The 16,657-nt window shown below is 51.0% G+C and overlaps 1 protein-coding gene across 4 annotated transcripts in view; it reads left to right on the top strand.

Annotated features, from left to right (window-relative positions):
- The window catches only part of CYFIP1 (cytoplasmic FMR1 interacting protein 1), a 93,935-nt gene that overhangs the window by 16,981 nt on the left and 60,297 nt on the right, over positions 1-16,657 (top strand). For 3 of the 4 annotated variants that reach the window (XM_060302602.1, XM_060302603.1, XM_060302600.1), the window contains exons 2-6: positions 10,486-10,608; positions 10,684-10,773; positions 12,044-12,121; positions 12,289-12,390; positions 13,242-13,423. In XM_060302602.1, the coding sequence (XP_060158585.1) occupies positions 10,492-10,608; positions 10,684-10,773; positions 12,044-12,121; positions 12,289-12,390; positions 13,242-13,423 (569 nt within the window). In that variant the 5' untranslated portion in view covers positions 10,486-10,491. The remainder of the gene's footprint in view (positions 1-10,485; positions 10,609-10,683; positions 10,774-12,043; positions 12,122-12,288; positions 12,391-13,241; positions 13,424-16,657) is intronic. The other variant, XM_060302601.1, reaches the window with a different exon arrangement.

The following is a 16,657-nucleotide window of genomic DNA, read 5'->3' as shown; positions in this document are numbered from 1 at the left end:
GTGTGCTTGGTGCGTGGCCGCGCCAGCTGTGGAGCATTTCCGTTCCCCAGGGACCCGCTGGGGGTGGCGGGAGTGGCAGGGCGCAGCGCAGAGGTGTCAGGCTGGGCCCGTGTGGGCGCTGCACACTGTGAGGGATTGAGACTTTACTCTGGCCTCCTAGGTCCATTTCCGTCTTTTGTTGATTGACTTATATTTGCATCAGGTTCATTTTTCATACAAATCTCAGGAGGCATCCCAGTTCGTAAAATAGATAAACACGGGGCTACTCTGCCTTGCCATCGTGGGGCACCCCGGAGTTCCAGGGAACATGGTTTGAGAACCACAGCTGTAAGCATATAAGCAGGAGAGCAATAGGATCAGAGTCCTAGTTTAAAAGGAATGAAAAAGGAGCGTGCAGGCTTGAGGGTGGCATAGGAGCTCTGGGTTGGGAAGAGGCCGGGCAGGTCGCCCGGGGAGGAGGCGTTCAGGAGGCAGAGACACCGCTGTGTCTTGGGAAGACCCTGTCCCAGGTCTGCAGACTGAGGCTGAGGGCACAGGAGAGCAGTGTCAGGAGGGAGGGGCTGACAGGCTCAAGACTCCTCTGCGGGCTCTGTCTCACACTTCACCTATTGTCATGATTTTCAAGCAAACTCGATTTTTGTTTTTCTGTTGATGCAGCAATTGTTTTGAGGTAATTGCAGAAGAGACCAGTGCTGCTTTCGAGAATGGAATCTAAAATTTTTGTGCAGTTTGCATTTCTTCAGTAGTAAAGCTGGGCAGAAGATGGTGTTTGCTTTTTAATTTTGAAGTTTTTGCCTAGAGATCATAGCAACCCCATTCTCTCTCCCCATCCCACTTGATCTGGGGAAAGAGGCTGGAGTTGGAAAAACATGTTGTTTTAAAATGCGAGAGAGAAGGGCACAGTTGAATAAAGTATGCTTCTCTTCCTCAGATGATTTATTTTACATGTGAACAGATTGCACAAAAAATTGGATGTTTGTACTTTTCTGGGAAGTACTGTTATTTGTATATATAGAAGAGGAAGAAAATCAATGTGCGTCCTGTGCATGTTAGCAGAAACATTTCGTAGTTTGTTGTGGTTTGGTTATGCTGTGGGGTTTGACAAGTGAAATACTGTCTAGTCGTAACGTAAAAAATATTACAAGTTTGGAGATGCTGAGGAGACCCAACACCCTCGTGGCTCAGGTCACGTGGGCTTGAAGGGTGGCATCGACACACAGGCAGTGCTGTCACTGTGGTGCCACAGTCAGGACATCTGGATGGGCATCTGAACCATGAGTTCTGCATTTTCCCTCCTGTGGTTTTGCCATGTTTTGCAACCTTGGTGTCGAGCTGCCTTGGCAGTTCTATTTTAAAGCTTACCAGGCCTGTGCAGAATGCCTGCTTGCTGGCTCTTGGCTGGGATGCACCCTCACTTAGCTTTGCGTCTGACCCCGGGCCCCGTCTGTGCTGGACGCCCTCCCTACCTGTGTGTGGCGCTCACACAGCCTCCTGCCCGCCCTGCCCTGTCTGTCTGGCCCAGCATGCCCCCTGGTCTCCAGTTCCTGGCCCATGGGTTGGCATCCCCCTGCTTCAGCCCTTTCTCCGGGCATCCAGTTGCCAGCTCCTGCTGCCTGACCCTCCAGGGCCTCAGGGTCAATTTTTAGTCCCATTTATGAGCTGGGTCCACATCCTACCCCCGCCCCCAGTCTGGTTCCCAGCCCCTGGAAGCCTACTGTTTATTAATAGGCACATACCTAGTGTAACAGTTTTCATTTCATTTCTGTTTTCATGGACAGTAAATTAAGACCTTGCCTGGACGAAAGTGATCGATTCTCTGAAACTGTGTGCCAAGTTCTTTTATGGGTGTGTAAGACCAGTTGGATTTAAATGCTTGATTTGTGGAAGATTTAAATTCGGCTGCTTTTGGGAGCAGAAGTAACCAGAAACCGAGTTTGCTTGCTTAACTGCTTGTTTTGAGCTGTTTCTCTTAGTGTTTTTAACCCAGCCTTCTAAATGGTCGCCCTCCTCGAGCTGATGTCCCTTCACCACTGGGCTCCACCCTTTTTGCTATTTATTTTTTCCTTTTTGCTATTTATTTATTCTTGCTCTTTGTTTTTACCTTAACCGCTGATAGATGAATGTTCTCTTCCAAATACATGCAAGTTATTCAGCCAGAAAGTGTTTTAGCTGTTTTTTGTTTCCAGAGCAGTACTAGAGGTATAGATGGTCATAGAAAATAAATACATCTCCACGGTGATAGAAGTTTATCCTCTAACCTGGCAAAACACAAGGCCCCCCTCCGTGGCCCATGTCCTGTACCAGGCTGGTCCCCACAGGCAGTGCGGACTGAGGTTGTCTGGGCCTGGAGGAGGCCTTGTGTGTGGTTGGCAGAGGTGCATCAAGGGTCTGAACCAGGCCTGGACCCTTCAGGAGTGGATGCCTCCGGACACTGCACTCTCTGGGGCCTTCACAGGGAGTCTGGACCGTGGACTCCTGAGGGCGCCCCTCCTCACTACCCCCACCATCTGTCCTTGCGCCTCACCTTAGATGTCTGTCTCCCAAGGTACCTTTCTTGTCTTGCGCTTTTGTTTCATCTTGTCTCTGCAGCCAGTGTTCTGATGGGGAGCCTGTGTTCTCCCAGTGATCTTGGGTTATTGAAAACAAACACACACACACACACACACACACACACATACTTTTTTTCTCTTTTCCTTTTAATCTCTTGGTGCCACCCATGCTACCAGGTTGAAAATTAGTCTCTCCGCTTTAATTTCTATTAATTCTCTGCAGCCTAGCCTAAGTGTTCTTTTTTTATTTTTTAAAATTGTTGAATTATGTAAGGACTCGTTGTCTATTATTACCTTTTAACTGAACTGCCGGCAAACAGAGGAGGCTTCCCTTTCGTCCTGCACAGAAACAGGGAAAACGATCAGATCATATTCTCATTCAACAACAAAAGTCCTGTTATCTGCTGTTCTCGGTTTTGAATTGTGTGGTGGCTGCTGTGATTCACAGAAACCAACCTACCTTCTCCCTGGGCTGTTCACCGCAGCCCTTCCCCATTCCCAGCGCTGTTCTCTCGACCCCAACAGCTGCTCTGGGGTTCGGGCTCTCGCTGCCCCTCTCCTGCCCTCAGGCCTGGCAGGCTTCTCTACCGCTGTAATCTGCCTGTGTCCTCGGCCCAGGTGCACACGGCGCCTGGCGCTGGGGTCACGTTGGCTCTGCCCTGCTCTGTGGCTGTGCGGCTCTGTGCATTGCCCTGATCATCTGTCAGAGTGTGACGACCCCACCCTGAGGGTGACTGTGCGGATGACTTGTTGGGAAGTTGTAGGGTGATCTAGGCTGAGGGGTGGACGGTGCCACGTTGGGGAGAAAGGGGGGCAGCAGCCATGGGGTCTCTAGCCCGGCACTGGGAACCTTGACCTCCTGCCTACCTGAGGTTGCCTGACCCCCATCTGTGGTCCCCTGAGCCCACTTGGGGTTCTCTGATGCCTGCCTGTGGTGGCCACCTGAGGTTCAAAGGGTGTCTTCCTTGGGCCTTGGCTCTGGTCACACATCGGCTCCAAGTTCAGGAAGGGTGCCCCCAGCTCGCTCTGCTTGTGAGCTACGCCAGAAGCATTGTCTAGGTGCTGGTCCTGGGTGGAGTGGGGTTGGGTGCCCCTCCATGAAGGGGTCCATGTCATGGCAGGAGACGGGAGGTCCCCTTACGGAGGCAGGATTTCAAAGACCCTGCCCTGCACAGAACTGAGCCTGAGTTTCGGTTGCAGGATGGTGTGTCAGCTGAGTCAGAAGAGGCCCTTGGACCCTGGGAGCCCCTCACCCAAGGGCAGGGGCCGGGGAGCATAGGAGGAGGAAGCAGCTGGGCCCCGGGGTCTCGCTGGCTATGAGTGTTGCGGTATGTCACAGCACAGCATCCCTGCATCTCGGCCCTACCGGGGAAGCTCGCCCACTCTCCGCCTCTCCAGCTCACAGGCGTGGGCACACCGTCTGAGTGCTAGGGCCCTGCCGTGGGGCCCCAGGACACTGCCCGTTAAAGGAACAAGCAGGGTGGGTGGTGGTGCACAGGGCGGGTGAAGTGCTACCAGCTCAGAGCTCTGGCTTCCCACTCGCCCACCCTACCTGTGGGGAAGTTGCTGAGGAACTGTCCAGAGTACGCGTGTCCCCTGAGCCCTGGGGATCCCTTAGTCAGGGACACTCCAGCAGCAGCAAAGTGAGATCAGCATGTCTTTTTTTTTGGCTGCACCGTGCGGCATACAGGATCTTAGTTCCCCCTACCAGGGATCGAACCCGTGCCCCCTGCAGTGGGAGCGCGGAGTCTTAACCACTGGACCGCCAGGGATGTCCCAGTGTGTCCTTTTTTGAAATCTTTATTTTAAAAACTCGTAACTTGTTCATAGCTTGTTAAAAGAAAGTTCCGCTGACATATTTAAATTCATCTTGATAACTTGACAAGCCGTAGGGATCAGAAACAGGGTTAGGAACTACTGCTGAAAGGAATCAGTCAAGGAAGAAAAAGCCTGGCTTTTATGTTGTTGGGTGGACAACGTCTGTTTGCAGTTGTTTCACCCCCAGGGGGAGGAAGGATGGGTGTTGGGGGCGGTCACAGACCAGAAGTGCTGATGCTGGTACTTTCAGACTGAGGCCCGAGTGGGTCAGCTGGTTTTTGCTCTCAGCAGTCTTTTTCTGCATCGAGCCTGTATTGTTTTATGATCAGAAAAAACACCAGCATGGGGATGGTTTTCGTGGCCAGTCAGAAGAAGGGTGTAGGGACCCTGTCTGGGAGATTCTGCTCTACCCGACCTTGGCTGTGTTAGTCTGGGCAGCTTAGGCAGACTCCCTCACAGTGCTGGAGGCTGGAAGTCTGAGATCAAGGTGTCGGCAGGGCTGCTTCCCTCCGAGGCGCCTCTCCTTGGCTTGCAGACGGCCGCCTTCTCGCCGTGTCCTCACGTGGCCTCCCCTCTGTGCCTGTGGTCACATGCCACCCTGCTGTGACCAGGCCCCAAGCTGTGGAGCCGCATGAGCTCCTTTGAGCTGAGCCAGAGAAGACAGAAATGTAATCAAGTTGTTAAACCGTAAGCTCCCGCATGGCTGCACGGGCAGGTTTGAGTGCGTTCCAAATGTGTTACTTTAGTTACGCTCTTGGGCTTTGGCACCAGTGGAAGCCCGCTGCAAAGGCATGTGGGTCCTTCAGATGTGGTTGAGGCTCTGCCCCAGGGCCTTGCAGTGACCAGACACACAAGGCCCCTGTGTCGTGCTGGGAAGGAACCCCAGTGGGCCCGACGTGAGGCTGGGAGGAGGGGCCGGCGAGGCTCTGGGTCTGGGTGGCAGCAGGCACAGGGAGGGAGCGTGGGCCACCCCGATGAGGGGCGGCCGTTAGAGATAGAGAAAAGTAAATGGATTTAAAGAGAATTCTGAGCTGTCAAAGAAGAAGGCGAGATGGAGACTGGGGACTTGAACTTGGAACTGGCAGTTCCAGGTTTCCTCAACAGGTGAGGCAGAGGCCGGGCAGACGTGCATTTGTGGAAGCTGCACAGGTTGGAGAGTCGCGGGGGTGCCCGTGGCCCTGGAATTGGGTGTTTGTAGGGGGTGTTCCTGACCGAAAAACATGGGGAGGAAAATGCAGCAAATAAGAGAGAGCCTCCGTGAGTGACGGCAGGGCCTTGACCCGTAGTCCACATGAAGCTTAAAAGATGCTATGAAAGAATGTTCAACAACGTCAACGTTTTTTGGAAGTTGGAAGGGAAAAGTAGCTTACAAAAGAGCTTCTATCATCTTGTTTCTGTGAGAAATCAGGGGATTGTGGATAATTTCTTTTACCTTTCTGTATTTTCTGATTTATCTACAATAAATATTGCTAATGTTTTGCTCCTAATTTTTTTTTTTTTTGCTGTACGCGGGCCTCTCACTGTTGCGGCCTCTCCCGTTGCGGAGCACAGGCTCCGGACGCGCAGGCTCAGCGTCCATGGCTCATGGGCCCAGCTGCTCCGCGGCATGTGGGATCTTCCCGGACCGGGGCACGAACCCATGTCCCCTGCATCGGCAGGCAGACTCTCAACCACTGCGCCACCAGAGAAGCCCACTCCTAATTTTTTAATTGTAGTAAAATATACATAACATATAAAATTTGCCATTTGAAACATTCACACTGTTGTGCAACCATCACCACCGTCCATCTCCAGAACTTTCCCCATCTTCCCAAACTGGAACTCTATGCCCATTAGACAGTAACTCCCCAGTCCCCGCCCCTCCAACCCCTTGGTAACCACCGTTTTACTTTCCTTCTATGAATTTAGCTCCTCTCATGTGAGTGGAATCGTGCAGTATTTGTCTGCTTGTGACTAGCTTATTTCCCTTAGCGTGTCTTCAGGGTTCATTCATGTTGTAGCATGTGTCAGAATTTCCTTCCTTATTAAGACCAGATAATATTCCACTGTATATATAAAACACAACAAAGAAAAATATCCGTACACATTGATTGGAAATAAGTTGAACATTTGACATTTTTCCTAGGATGTGACCCGTGTGTGTCACGGAGGCTTTCTGCAACCCTCCTGCACCAGTTCCGTACCTGGGTTCTCCTGGACTGTCCTGGGCAGAGGTGGGGGAGGGAGGGCGTCCCGCAGGCACTGGGCAGACAGCCAGGGCGGCCTGTCATGTGAGCTGTGTGGCTGTCCCAGGGTGGTTGGCCCGACCAGTTTTTCTCGTTGACCCGCGGGGGTGGGAGGCACAGAGGTGAGGCCAAGCAGCCCTGAGGGGCCGCAAGATCATTGCAGGGCAGCCTGGCCCCTTGGAGGCCATCAGCTTTGAGGTGCCGTGTGTGGGCACCACTGGAGCCCCGCACTGGCTCTGCAAGGCAGTGACCAGGTTGAGGACGTGGCGCTATGCATCCCCTGTCCTGGGCGTGTGTCTTTTCTTGAGCATGTGGAACAGGAAGTTGTGATGATAGAAGGAAGTTGGTAATGGAAGGAAAAAGTTTTCATTATTTTGAAAAATATCTGCTACATTTAAAATTCGTAGTTAGCACCGTGCTGTCGGGAGGGGTGTTCTGTGAACCGCCGTCAGGCCCCGTCGCTCCCTTGGTGTCTGTCCTGTGTGTCCTGCTGATCTCCTGTTGCTGGCTGAGACCTGTTGTTGTCTCCAGGGTGGAGTTACTTCTCCTTTCGGTGCCATCAGCGTTTGCCTGGTTTGCACTCTCTTGTTAGTGCATCCACCCTGAGTGTGGTTCTGTCTCCTTGCTGAATGACCTTCTGTCGTTATGCAGCCCCAGTCTTTATCCCTGGTAACTTCCTGCTCTGAAGTTGGCTTTGTCTGACACTCAAGTAGTCCAGCTTCCTTTTCTTGCACAGTTTCTCTTTCCCCCTTTTACTGTCAGCCTACCTATGTCATTATGTTTTTGTTTCTGTTTTTTTGCGGTACGCGGGCCTCTCACTGTTGTGCCCTCTCCCATTGCGGAACACAGGTTCCGGACGCGCAGGCTCAGCGGTCATGGCTCACGGGCCCAGCTGCTCCGCGGCATGTGGGATCCTCCCGGACCAGGGCACGAACCCGTGTCCCCTGCATTGGCAGGTGGATTCTTAACCACTGCGCCACCAGGGAAGCCCTAGAGGCTCTTTTTTTTTTTTTAAATTTATTTTATTTTTGGCTGCATTGGGTCTTTGTTGCTGCGCGCGGGCCCTCTCCAGTTGCGGCGAGCAGGGGCTACTCCCCGTCGCGGTGCGCGGGCCTCTCATTGTGGTGGCTTCTCTTGCTGTAGAGCATAGGCTCTAGGCCCGCGGGCTTCAGTAGTTGTGGTTCGTAGGCTCTAGAGAGCAGACTCAGCAGCTGTGGCGCACGGGCCCAGTTGCTCCGAGGCATGTGGGAATCTTCCCGGACCAGGGCTCGAACCCGTGTCCCCTGCATTGGCAGATGGACTTCTAACCACTGCGCCACCAGGGAAGCCCCGAGGCTCTTTTTTTTTTTTTTTGGCGGTGCGTGGGCCTCTCACTGTTGTGGCATCTCCCATTGCGGAGCACAGGTTCCGGACGCGCAGGCTCAGCGGCCATGGCTCACGGGCCCAGCCGCTCCGTGGCATGTGGGATCCTCCCGGACTGGGGCACGAGCCCGTGTCCCCTGCATCGGCAGGCAGGCCCCCAACCACTGTGCCACCAGGGAGGCCCCATAGTTCTCTTATATATTACGTTTCTATACACTGAATACTCCATCAGACAATATTTTCATTTTTGCTTTCAGCCACCAAACATCTTTTAAAGACCTCTAGAGGAAGCTGTCTACTCTGTTTACTCACTGTTTACCCTTTCTCTTGCTTTTGCTTTTTATGTCCCAAGTTTCCTTCTGGTATCACTTCCTTCTGAACTTGTGTTCACCTGCTGTCTATGAATCCTTTTGATTTTCCTTCATCTGATAATGTCCTTATTTCATCTTCATGACACTTCTTTTTCAACCTAAAAAGTGTCTTCTACTTCTTTAGGTCCCCCTGGTTTCTGGGGAGAGGTCGAACGTGGTCTCTAGGTCATGAGCCACTTTTCTCGGGCTCTTTTTAAGATATTTTCTTCATTGTCTATTTTTCAGCAGTGTGACTGTGATGTGTCTGGGTAGGGATTTCTTTAGTTTATCTTGTTTGGGGTCTGTTGAGCTTCTTGAATCTGCAGATCAAAGTTTTGCCACACTTGCAAAGTTTTCAGTCATGTTTTCAGCTGTTTTTCCAGCCATGCCCACTTTGCTCCCTTTCTTGCACTCTGATGTGACTGTTAGACTTTTTCTCTTGTCCCAAAGGTCCTCAAAGCTCTTCATTCTTTTCAGTCTTTTTTCTCTCTGTCATTCAGATTAGATCATTTCCATTGCTCTGTCTTCAAGTTCACTGAATCTTTCCTCTGCTTTTAAGCTCATATGGGGAGTTTTTAAAATTTCAGTATTGTATTTTTTAGTTCTGAATTTCCATTTGGTTCTTTATATCTTTATTTATTTATTTGCTGTCTTTCAGTTTTTTTGTTCAGTTCAGGAGTGCTGTTTGTTTAGAGCATTTTTATAGTAGGTGCTTTAAGTCTGGTAGATAGTTGTAGCATCTGTTATTTTGGTATTGGTATCTGTTGCTCATCTTTTCCAACAGGGGTTAAGACACTACTGGTTCTTTGCTGAGTAGTTTGGATTGCAGCTGGACATTTTGGATATTATAGTATGAGACTCTGGGTCTTGCTTAAATCCTAGGAAAATGTCGGTGTTTCCATTTCCATTTCCAAACGAGGCAAACAACCTCGTTTGATTTAGGTGCAGTTCTGACCTGCCCTCTCTGGGTTACGGTTCCGTGTCAGTTCTTTGGAGCCTCAGCCGTGCCATTGGATCTGGCCTGTGTGTGCCTCCTGGGGCTGTCTGGGACCTGGCCGTGGTCTCAGGGCTTGGGGTGTCAGGATCAGATCCACGCAGCCTGGGGGTGGGCCTGACATTCATGAGCAACTTTGGGGGCTTGCTCTTCCAAGCTTCTTCCTCTCCACACTGGCCTTGGGGCTTTCCAGGGGCCTGGGGTTCCCTTGTTGGTCCTCTAACCAGTATGCCCGGGCTTTGGAAGCCTGCCCTGCCGTACACTTCCACGCCCATGCCTTGCCTGGGGCCCAGTTGCTATAGGTGGAGCAACTGGGTGCTTCTTCCTTCAGTGTTCTTGTCCAGCCCGCTTGCTGCTCTTTCCATCTCAGAATGAACGTAGCTTCCCATGTAGCTGCCCCACGCAACCTGTCTGAGGTCAGAGCTACCCCAGGATCCTGCCAGGGGCGGAGCTGCTTGGTGTGCCCGTCTGCAGTCAGAGCTCGTCCCTGAGTCCTGTCCAGGGTCACAGCAGCACTCAGCGGAGGCAAGCTGGAGTGAGCTGACTCCTCTCTCCTGGAGCTGGCGTAGGCGTGGCAGGTGAAGTCCGTCTCTGTTGCTGTGCTTCTGTCTGGCAGCTGCACAGTCCAGGCTCTCAGGCCTCTGCCAATAGTCCTTCCCTATTTCCTCCCCTTGGCCGCCGGCCCTCACCTCAATGGGCGCTGCAGGCTGCCCTGTATTCCTGGAGGCAGGGCTCTGGCCTCATCCATCTCTGTCCCTATTGTGTGGCCCTGCTTGGAGGACGCACCTGGGAAGCGCCACTGGCAGGGAAGCACCATCGGCCCCTGGAGGCAGACATGGTACTGGAGGAGCTGTTCCCACCTCCAGCTCAGTGAGGGGTTGCCAGTCCCTCACGGAGAGCCCTCCAGGATGGTGGCCCTGAGGTGGTAAGGTGGCAGGGGGTGATGGCACGTGTTTTGGCCCATGCGCCCTACTCCACGACCAGCAGAGGCTGTATTGTGACTCCCCTGCTGGTGAGCCTAGAGAGAGATGCCAGACCCCAGGGATGGGCCGAGACCCCTCCAGCATCCCCAGCTCCCTGAGGAGAGGGCACAGGGGAGCAGGGTGCTAAGCACCCCACCCTGGAAGGATTGTCAGGGTGCCCCTGCCCTTCCTCATGGCCTGGGGGGACTCTGTGTTTTGTCCTAGGGCAGGATGGCAGCCCAGGTGACGCTGGAGGATGCGCTGTCCAACGTGGACCTGTTGGAAGAGCTGCCTCTGCCCGACCAGCAGCCCTGCATCGAGCCCCCGCCATCCTCACTGCTCTACCAGGTGGGTGCTGGGCGGCCGCGGGATGCGTGGCCTGTGGTGCTGACCTCTACTTGATGGTTTTCTTCTTTCTTGCAGCCAAATTTCAACACTAATTTTGAAGACAGAAATGCATTTGTCACTGGCATTGCAAGATACATTGAACAAGCGACCGTCCATTCTAGCATGGTAACTCTGCGCAGTTTCCTCTGGGGGGATGGCATGTCTGAATAGCAAATGTCACTTTGGTATTATCCTGATAGGATACATAGTGAGGAAGAAGAGAAGAAAGTGAATGAAGTGTTTTATGTTTTTTTAAAGCACCTTTTTTTTTTTTTTTTTTTTAAATTATAAGGACAATATATGCTCTTTCTGAAAACCTGGCTTCTGTGGCCCAGAGAAAAACTTTGTCAGCATTTTGAGGGAACCCATTCTCCCTCTTTTGTACTTGTACTCAAGCATACCAGGTACACACCCATATGGGATTTAGATTGCATAAATGAATTGCATTGTTATTATAATTATGTATTTTAATGATTTCATGAACATTTTAACATGTCAGTAAAACGCACCAGATGAAGTAATTTTTAATGGCTGTCTAGTCCAGTTTTTAAGTGTTCAAAATTTAACTATTTTTGCAAATTTTAACTAATCTGCAAAATTTAACTATGTTTACTTAGTTTGCCTTGATTTCTTCTAGTAAAAAATGCTGTGATGAACATCTTCCTAAATACATCATCATTCTCACTGGCTAGATTTGTAGAAGTGAAGTTACTAGGTCAAAGGTTGTGAGCATTTTAAAGCATCTTAAAAACATTACCAAACTGTAGTCAACATTTTCAGGGACATCTGTGCAATTTTTGCCATTTTTACCAAAGGAAATAACGTGAAAGAAGGAGTAGACACGAAAGCAGTTTTGAAATGATGGCAGTCCTCTTCCCATGGATACTCTCCCTGGATTTTAAGTGCTTTCCCTCCCCGCCCTGGGGACAGCAGAGTGTGTTAGTCTTCCTTCGGGGCCAGGAGGCTCTGTGTGGCTTGGTGGAGCGGCTGTGAGGACCCCGTGTGCGTTCAACTGCACTGCACGCTTCCCATGTCCCCAGCTTCAGATCTGCACTGCCAGTAGGTGGCTTGGGGCTGAGTGGGGCTGAGGTGTAGCGGCTACGGCAGGTGCCCTGGGCTGTGCTGCCCCTGGGCAGAGGTGGCCGCATGTCGCTGATACCCCTCTTCAGCCTGCAGAAGCCATGGGGGTGTTTGGGGTGGTCTGCAGTGTCACCAGTATCTTAGCAGCTGTCTCTTGGCACACAGGTCCTGGTGCTTTTCTGTCCCTCAAAGAGAGGGTCCTCCTGGCCTCTCCACCATGGTCACCATGGTTTATGGCTCTAGCTGTTGGCGATTTGGCATCTCCTTTTTTATGATTGTTTTGCTTGCCTTTGATTTGCCCCGTGTACCCTTGCAGAACGAGATGCTGGAGGAAGGCCAAGAGTACGCCGTCATGCTGTACACCTGGAGGAGCTGCTCTCGGGCCATCCCGCAGGTGCCCCATCCCAGCCGGACCCCAACCCCCACTGGCCACCCCCTCATCCTTTCCACTCGTCCCTGCCCAGTCAGACCCCGCCCCACCTCTGGCCTGCTCCATCTCAGGGCACTCCCCACATCCTCTCAGGGTTGAAGCCTCTCTATGTCATGTTTGTTTTCTCCCAGGTGAAATGTAACGAACAGCCTAACAGAGTGGAAATTTATGAGAAAACCGTGGAGGTCCTTGAGCCTGAGGTCACAAAACTGATGAATTTTATGTACTTCCAGGTAAAACAGTGAAATAATCCTAGGGGTTTAGAGCAGAGGAGTGAGATGGTGGCACCATCTACCAACTAAACAAAGTGCGTGTAAATTCAAGCGATCACAATAGCTCTGAGACCAAAGGGAACTAAGCCTTAGACAGTCCAAAGCGTTACTGGCCCTTTCAGAATAAATGCTGCTTCTGGGTTTCACTTCTCTTCTCCCCTCGAGAGTGAATTTGTAGTTCCTGCAGGAAGACTGCTTTCTGTCAGTACGCTTACAGGCTTACACTTTCGATTCATCTGGTTTTGGGGTGTTTTCTCCCCACTGTCCACTCTGGTGGGCTTCGCCCTGGCCTTGGCTCCTTCTGGCCCTTGGGTTAAACAGAGTGGCCACAGGGAGGGACTTGCTGGCTTTTTTAAAGACATAGTTTAGAAATGTGTGAAAGTTTTTATTATAGACTCCTTTAGCAAAGGGAGAAGATAGAACTTCTTCGGTGACGAATTTTTGTCTTATCTTAAAAATTGTCAAGTGGAAATCCTCCCACCCCCTTTTTCAACTCTAAAAGCTAAAGCAGTGTGCTTTACAGACATTCTATTGGAGCATTTTGCTCAGTAACTTTGCTGGAATAATCAACAAAATTCTTTTACTTTGGGGACATAGTTGGTAAAGTGCAAAGTTGATAATGATTGTTACAGAGCAAAGGCTCGTGGAAATCACTTTCTAGAAACATGTCTCTTTACCCGAGCTGTAAACATGCACCCCTGGTTGGGTGTTTCATCAGCGAGTAACGTGACTCTGGACCCTGTGCTTGGAGCTGGGCTTGGGGTTGGCCCGTCCCTGAAAGCCGCGTTTCTGCCCCTGCTTCCTCTGCACAGAGAAACGCCATCGAGCGTTTTTGTGGGGAGGTGAGGCGCCTGTGTCACGCGGAGAGAAGGAAGGACTTCGTGTCTGAAGCCTATCTGATCACCCTGGGCAAGTTCATCAACATGTTTGCCGTGCTGGACGAGCTGAAGAACATGAAGTGCAGCGTGAAGAATGACCACTCAGCCTACAAGAGGTGATGAGCACGCTTGGGACTCAGGGCCGGGTTCCCGAGTGCACTCGCGTGCGGGGTGCAGTGCCCACGAGGGCCAGTCTCGTCCCGCGGAAGTGTTCTCCTGGGCGGACCGCCAGCGCTGCGAGGCGTTCTTGTAGGCTTTGGGGGCGGGGCGGGGCGGGGCGGGGGTGGGGGCGGGCCCTGGACTCTCAGCCCAGACAGCAGTGATGTGCTCTGAGCCTGTATGGGGCCGGTGGTGCGTGGGCGCTGAGGCGCTGAGCGTCTTGTCCAGGGGGCTGGAGTCTCCACGCCTGCTGGGGCCGCCGCTGCTCGTCGCTGGCTGGCTGGTGGGCATCCCCGGCAGGCGGGCACCGTCACCGCAGTGGGCACAGCTGGCCCCGGCACCCACAGGGCTCCCCAGACCAGTTGGCCTCCAGAGCGGTTTTCTTTTCGAATGTGGACAGCTTCTGGAGAAGAGAATTGGAAAAGGTGGGCACGGCTCGGCGCTGCAGCTGCGACACTGTGTTGGTGGCAGGTAGAGCGGAGCTGCTGTCCTCTAACTGACTTTCTAGAAAGTCTGCCTGGGACTGTTAAAACATGTTGGCTGGAATGAGATGCTGACTTCTGTTTCCTTTGCTAGACAAGGAATCTTAGCTATAAAATTAAATTAGAAGAGATTTTATTTTGTGTCTGAATAGGCTGTGGTTTCATTTGTAGGGGAAGAAAAAGAATTTTTCCTCTGCCCTTCTAGGTTCTTGCCTGAGTACCGCCTTTAAGAAAACAGTGATTAATAGGAGAAAAACAAATATAATTTCATTTCATGAGTATGGGGGTCCCAAGATATGAGACCCAAAGAAGTGACCAAAGGAGGCAGTGTTTATACCTTTTGTTTTTGTTTTTGTTTTGGCCACACCTGGCAGCGTGTGGGATCTTAGTTCCCCGACCAGGGATGGAACCCAAGCCCCCTGTAGTGGGAGTGCCACCAGACTGCCAGGGAATTCCCAGCGTTTATACTTTTGAAACAAAGAAAAAAAATTTGTGAAGAATTGACAAGACAAAGAAGTTTGAGTTCGGGTGGCCAGTGAGTGAGGAGGTTGGAAGGTTAGCTCACACGGCCTTCTCAGCCTTGAACGCCCCGTCTCTTGTGATGACGATGTCTCCCGACCTCCTGGTGCAGGGAGGGGACCTTTCATGTGGGAGGTTTGTTTCCTGCTTTCAGGGGCACAGAGGAGGTCAGAATGCCCTGCTGTGGCTGTTTCTTAAGTAACTTCAATTCTGAATAATTCAATATGCCACAGTGGCATATTTGGGGGCGGCCTACCCTGAACCCCAACACGTACTTAAAATCGTGCACCTATTGCTGTGTCTTTAAAATGAAGTCGACTTGAGATGAGGCATGAAACAGATTTGAGGAGGGGATGGCACTGGAAGTTGAGCTAGATCTCCCAGACTTTAAGCCTCATTCGTGTGAAATAAGTTCAGGCGTTCCCTTCATCACCTAGAGTTAGCTCTGCACGGAAGCCTAGATCTTCAGAACGACAAAATCTTTTGAATTGTCCTGTTAACTCCGCTCCGGTAGGAAAGTCTGGAGTTGTCTCCATTTGATGCCAGTTTTGTGGGATTCCAAGTGCGTGTGACTCTTGGTGGAGTGTCGGGGCTTCGGAACTTCCCAGCTCAGGAGAACAACTGCTGCTCCTGATGGCACAAATCACTTGTCGGGTGTTCGCAGCCTTCCTGACTCTATCAGGGAAATGGGGAGGTGGACAGCCCCAGGGGTTTTAAATTTTAAAAAGGTTTCTTTTCTCCCTCTCTCTCTTAGCAGCAGCACCTTTATTTCAAAGCCCAGTCTGGAAAATAGTTTAAAGATACGGCTGCTCTGTGGAAGGCCCCCGGGCACCCCATTCAGAAGTTGCCCAGCGTGTTTGCTACCCCCTAGGCTCCCCTAAGCACAGAAGAGGGCCTGGGCACCCCTCACCCTTCCAGCAGCCTCTTCCTGTGACCTATGTTTGGTATCCCGGTTGGTTGGTTTACTTTCCCAGACAATAACCTCCACTTCTCCCTAGCCCTCACACTCCCACACTCAACACTCAGAACACATTTTATGTGCACCCAGCTGGTAGTTACAGCCTTTCCTGAGTGTAAATGCCAGATAACCCATATAGTCATGGTGAGGCTTAAGGAAAATAAAAGCAGGTATTCTTGGTCCCTTCCTTAGTTTCCACTCCTGCAGCTTCAACACCCACTCAAATCAATACAGTAAAGTGAACACTTTAAAAAAGAATGTAAACATATCAGTTAATATTGTTTCACTGTATATAATTTTTTACAACTTAAGAAGTAAGCAAGATTGCAGATTATTTCTCACCTGAAAAGTTCTGACGTAGATGGTCTGCAGCTGACGGGGTTCCATAGTGTTGAGGAACCAGAGCTCCTGCTGTCTTCATTTGTTGCCTTGTGGCCCAGGATGGCTGCTTGAGCTCTAGCTGTCATCTCTGTATTCCAGTCAGCAGGAAGGAAGGAGCATTGAAGGGCCCACAATATTCCTTACAAGTAAACTTTCAAGTGCCTTACAAAGTTTTGCATTACATCTCATGGCTCAGCAGTTGGTCACAGCATGGAGATGAGAATGAGGCACATTACTGCACCACAGAAATTCAGGGTTTATTCTGAAAAAAGGGAAGGGAAGGAAAGGGAAGGAAAGGGAAGGAAATGACAGTTGGGGTAGGTTACCAGTCTTTGCCATGAAAGCTTTTCTTTAGTAAAACCCCAGAGGTTCTAGGTTGCACGACAGGTCCTTATGTGGGCAGTTTCCGCTAAACTTTTTTGGGGAAGCCCTAGGTGTGCAGAATCCTCATATGTGCTTTCACCCTCTTTGCAAAAACTAGAGACTCAGCCTGTGTTGCACAGGATTTGTTGGACCTCAGTGTACAGGTCCTTTTGTGTCCACCGTTCCCTTGTCAGCCCCATTGGGTAGGTCGTATAGCTATTGTTTTTCACAGGTATGGTAAGTGAGAGTCAGGAGAGTTCAGGAGGTGTGATATTGATTTATAATAAGAAATATGTATTCATCCCCATTTCTGACACTGAACTCCTAAAACCGTTAGAATTTCCCATGATAAAATCAAGAAAGTTTCTTTTGTTATGTAAATGTGGTGACTTTGGAAAGCCTCTAGTTACCCTAAGGATGGGGGCTGGTCACCAGCAGAATCAACCCTGTAACTACAGGGTTGGAACTTTCAGACCTACCCTCCTGAT

Source organism: Globicephala melas, chromosome 7, assembly GCF_963455315.2.
Source record: "Globicephala melas chromosome 7, mGloMel1.2, whole genome shotgun sequence".
Lineage (NCBI taxonomy): Eukaryota > Metazoa > Chordata > Mammalia > Artiodactyla > Delphinidae > Globicephala > Globicephala melas.
The sequence above is the reverse complement of the archived record's forward strand: the minus strand, read 5'-3'. Positions and strand labels throughout refer to the sequence as shown.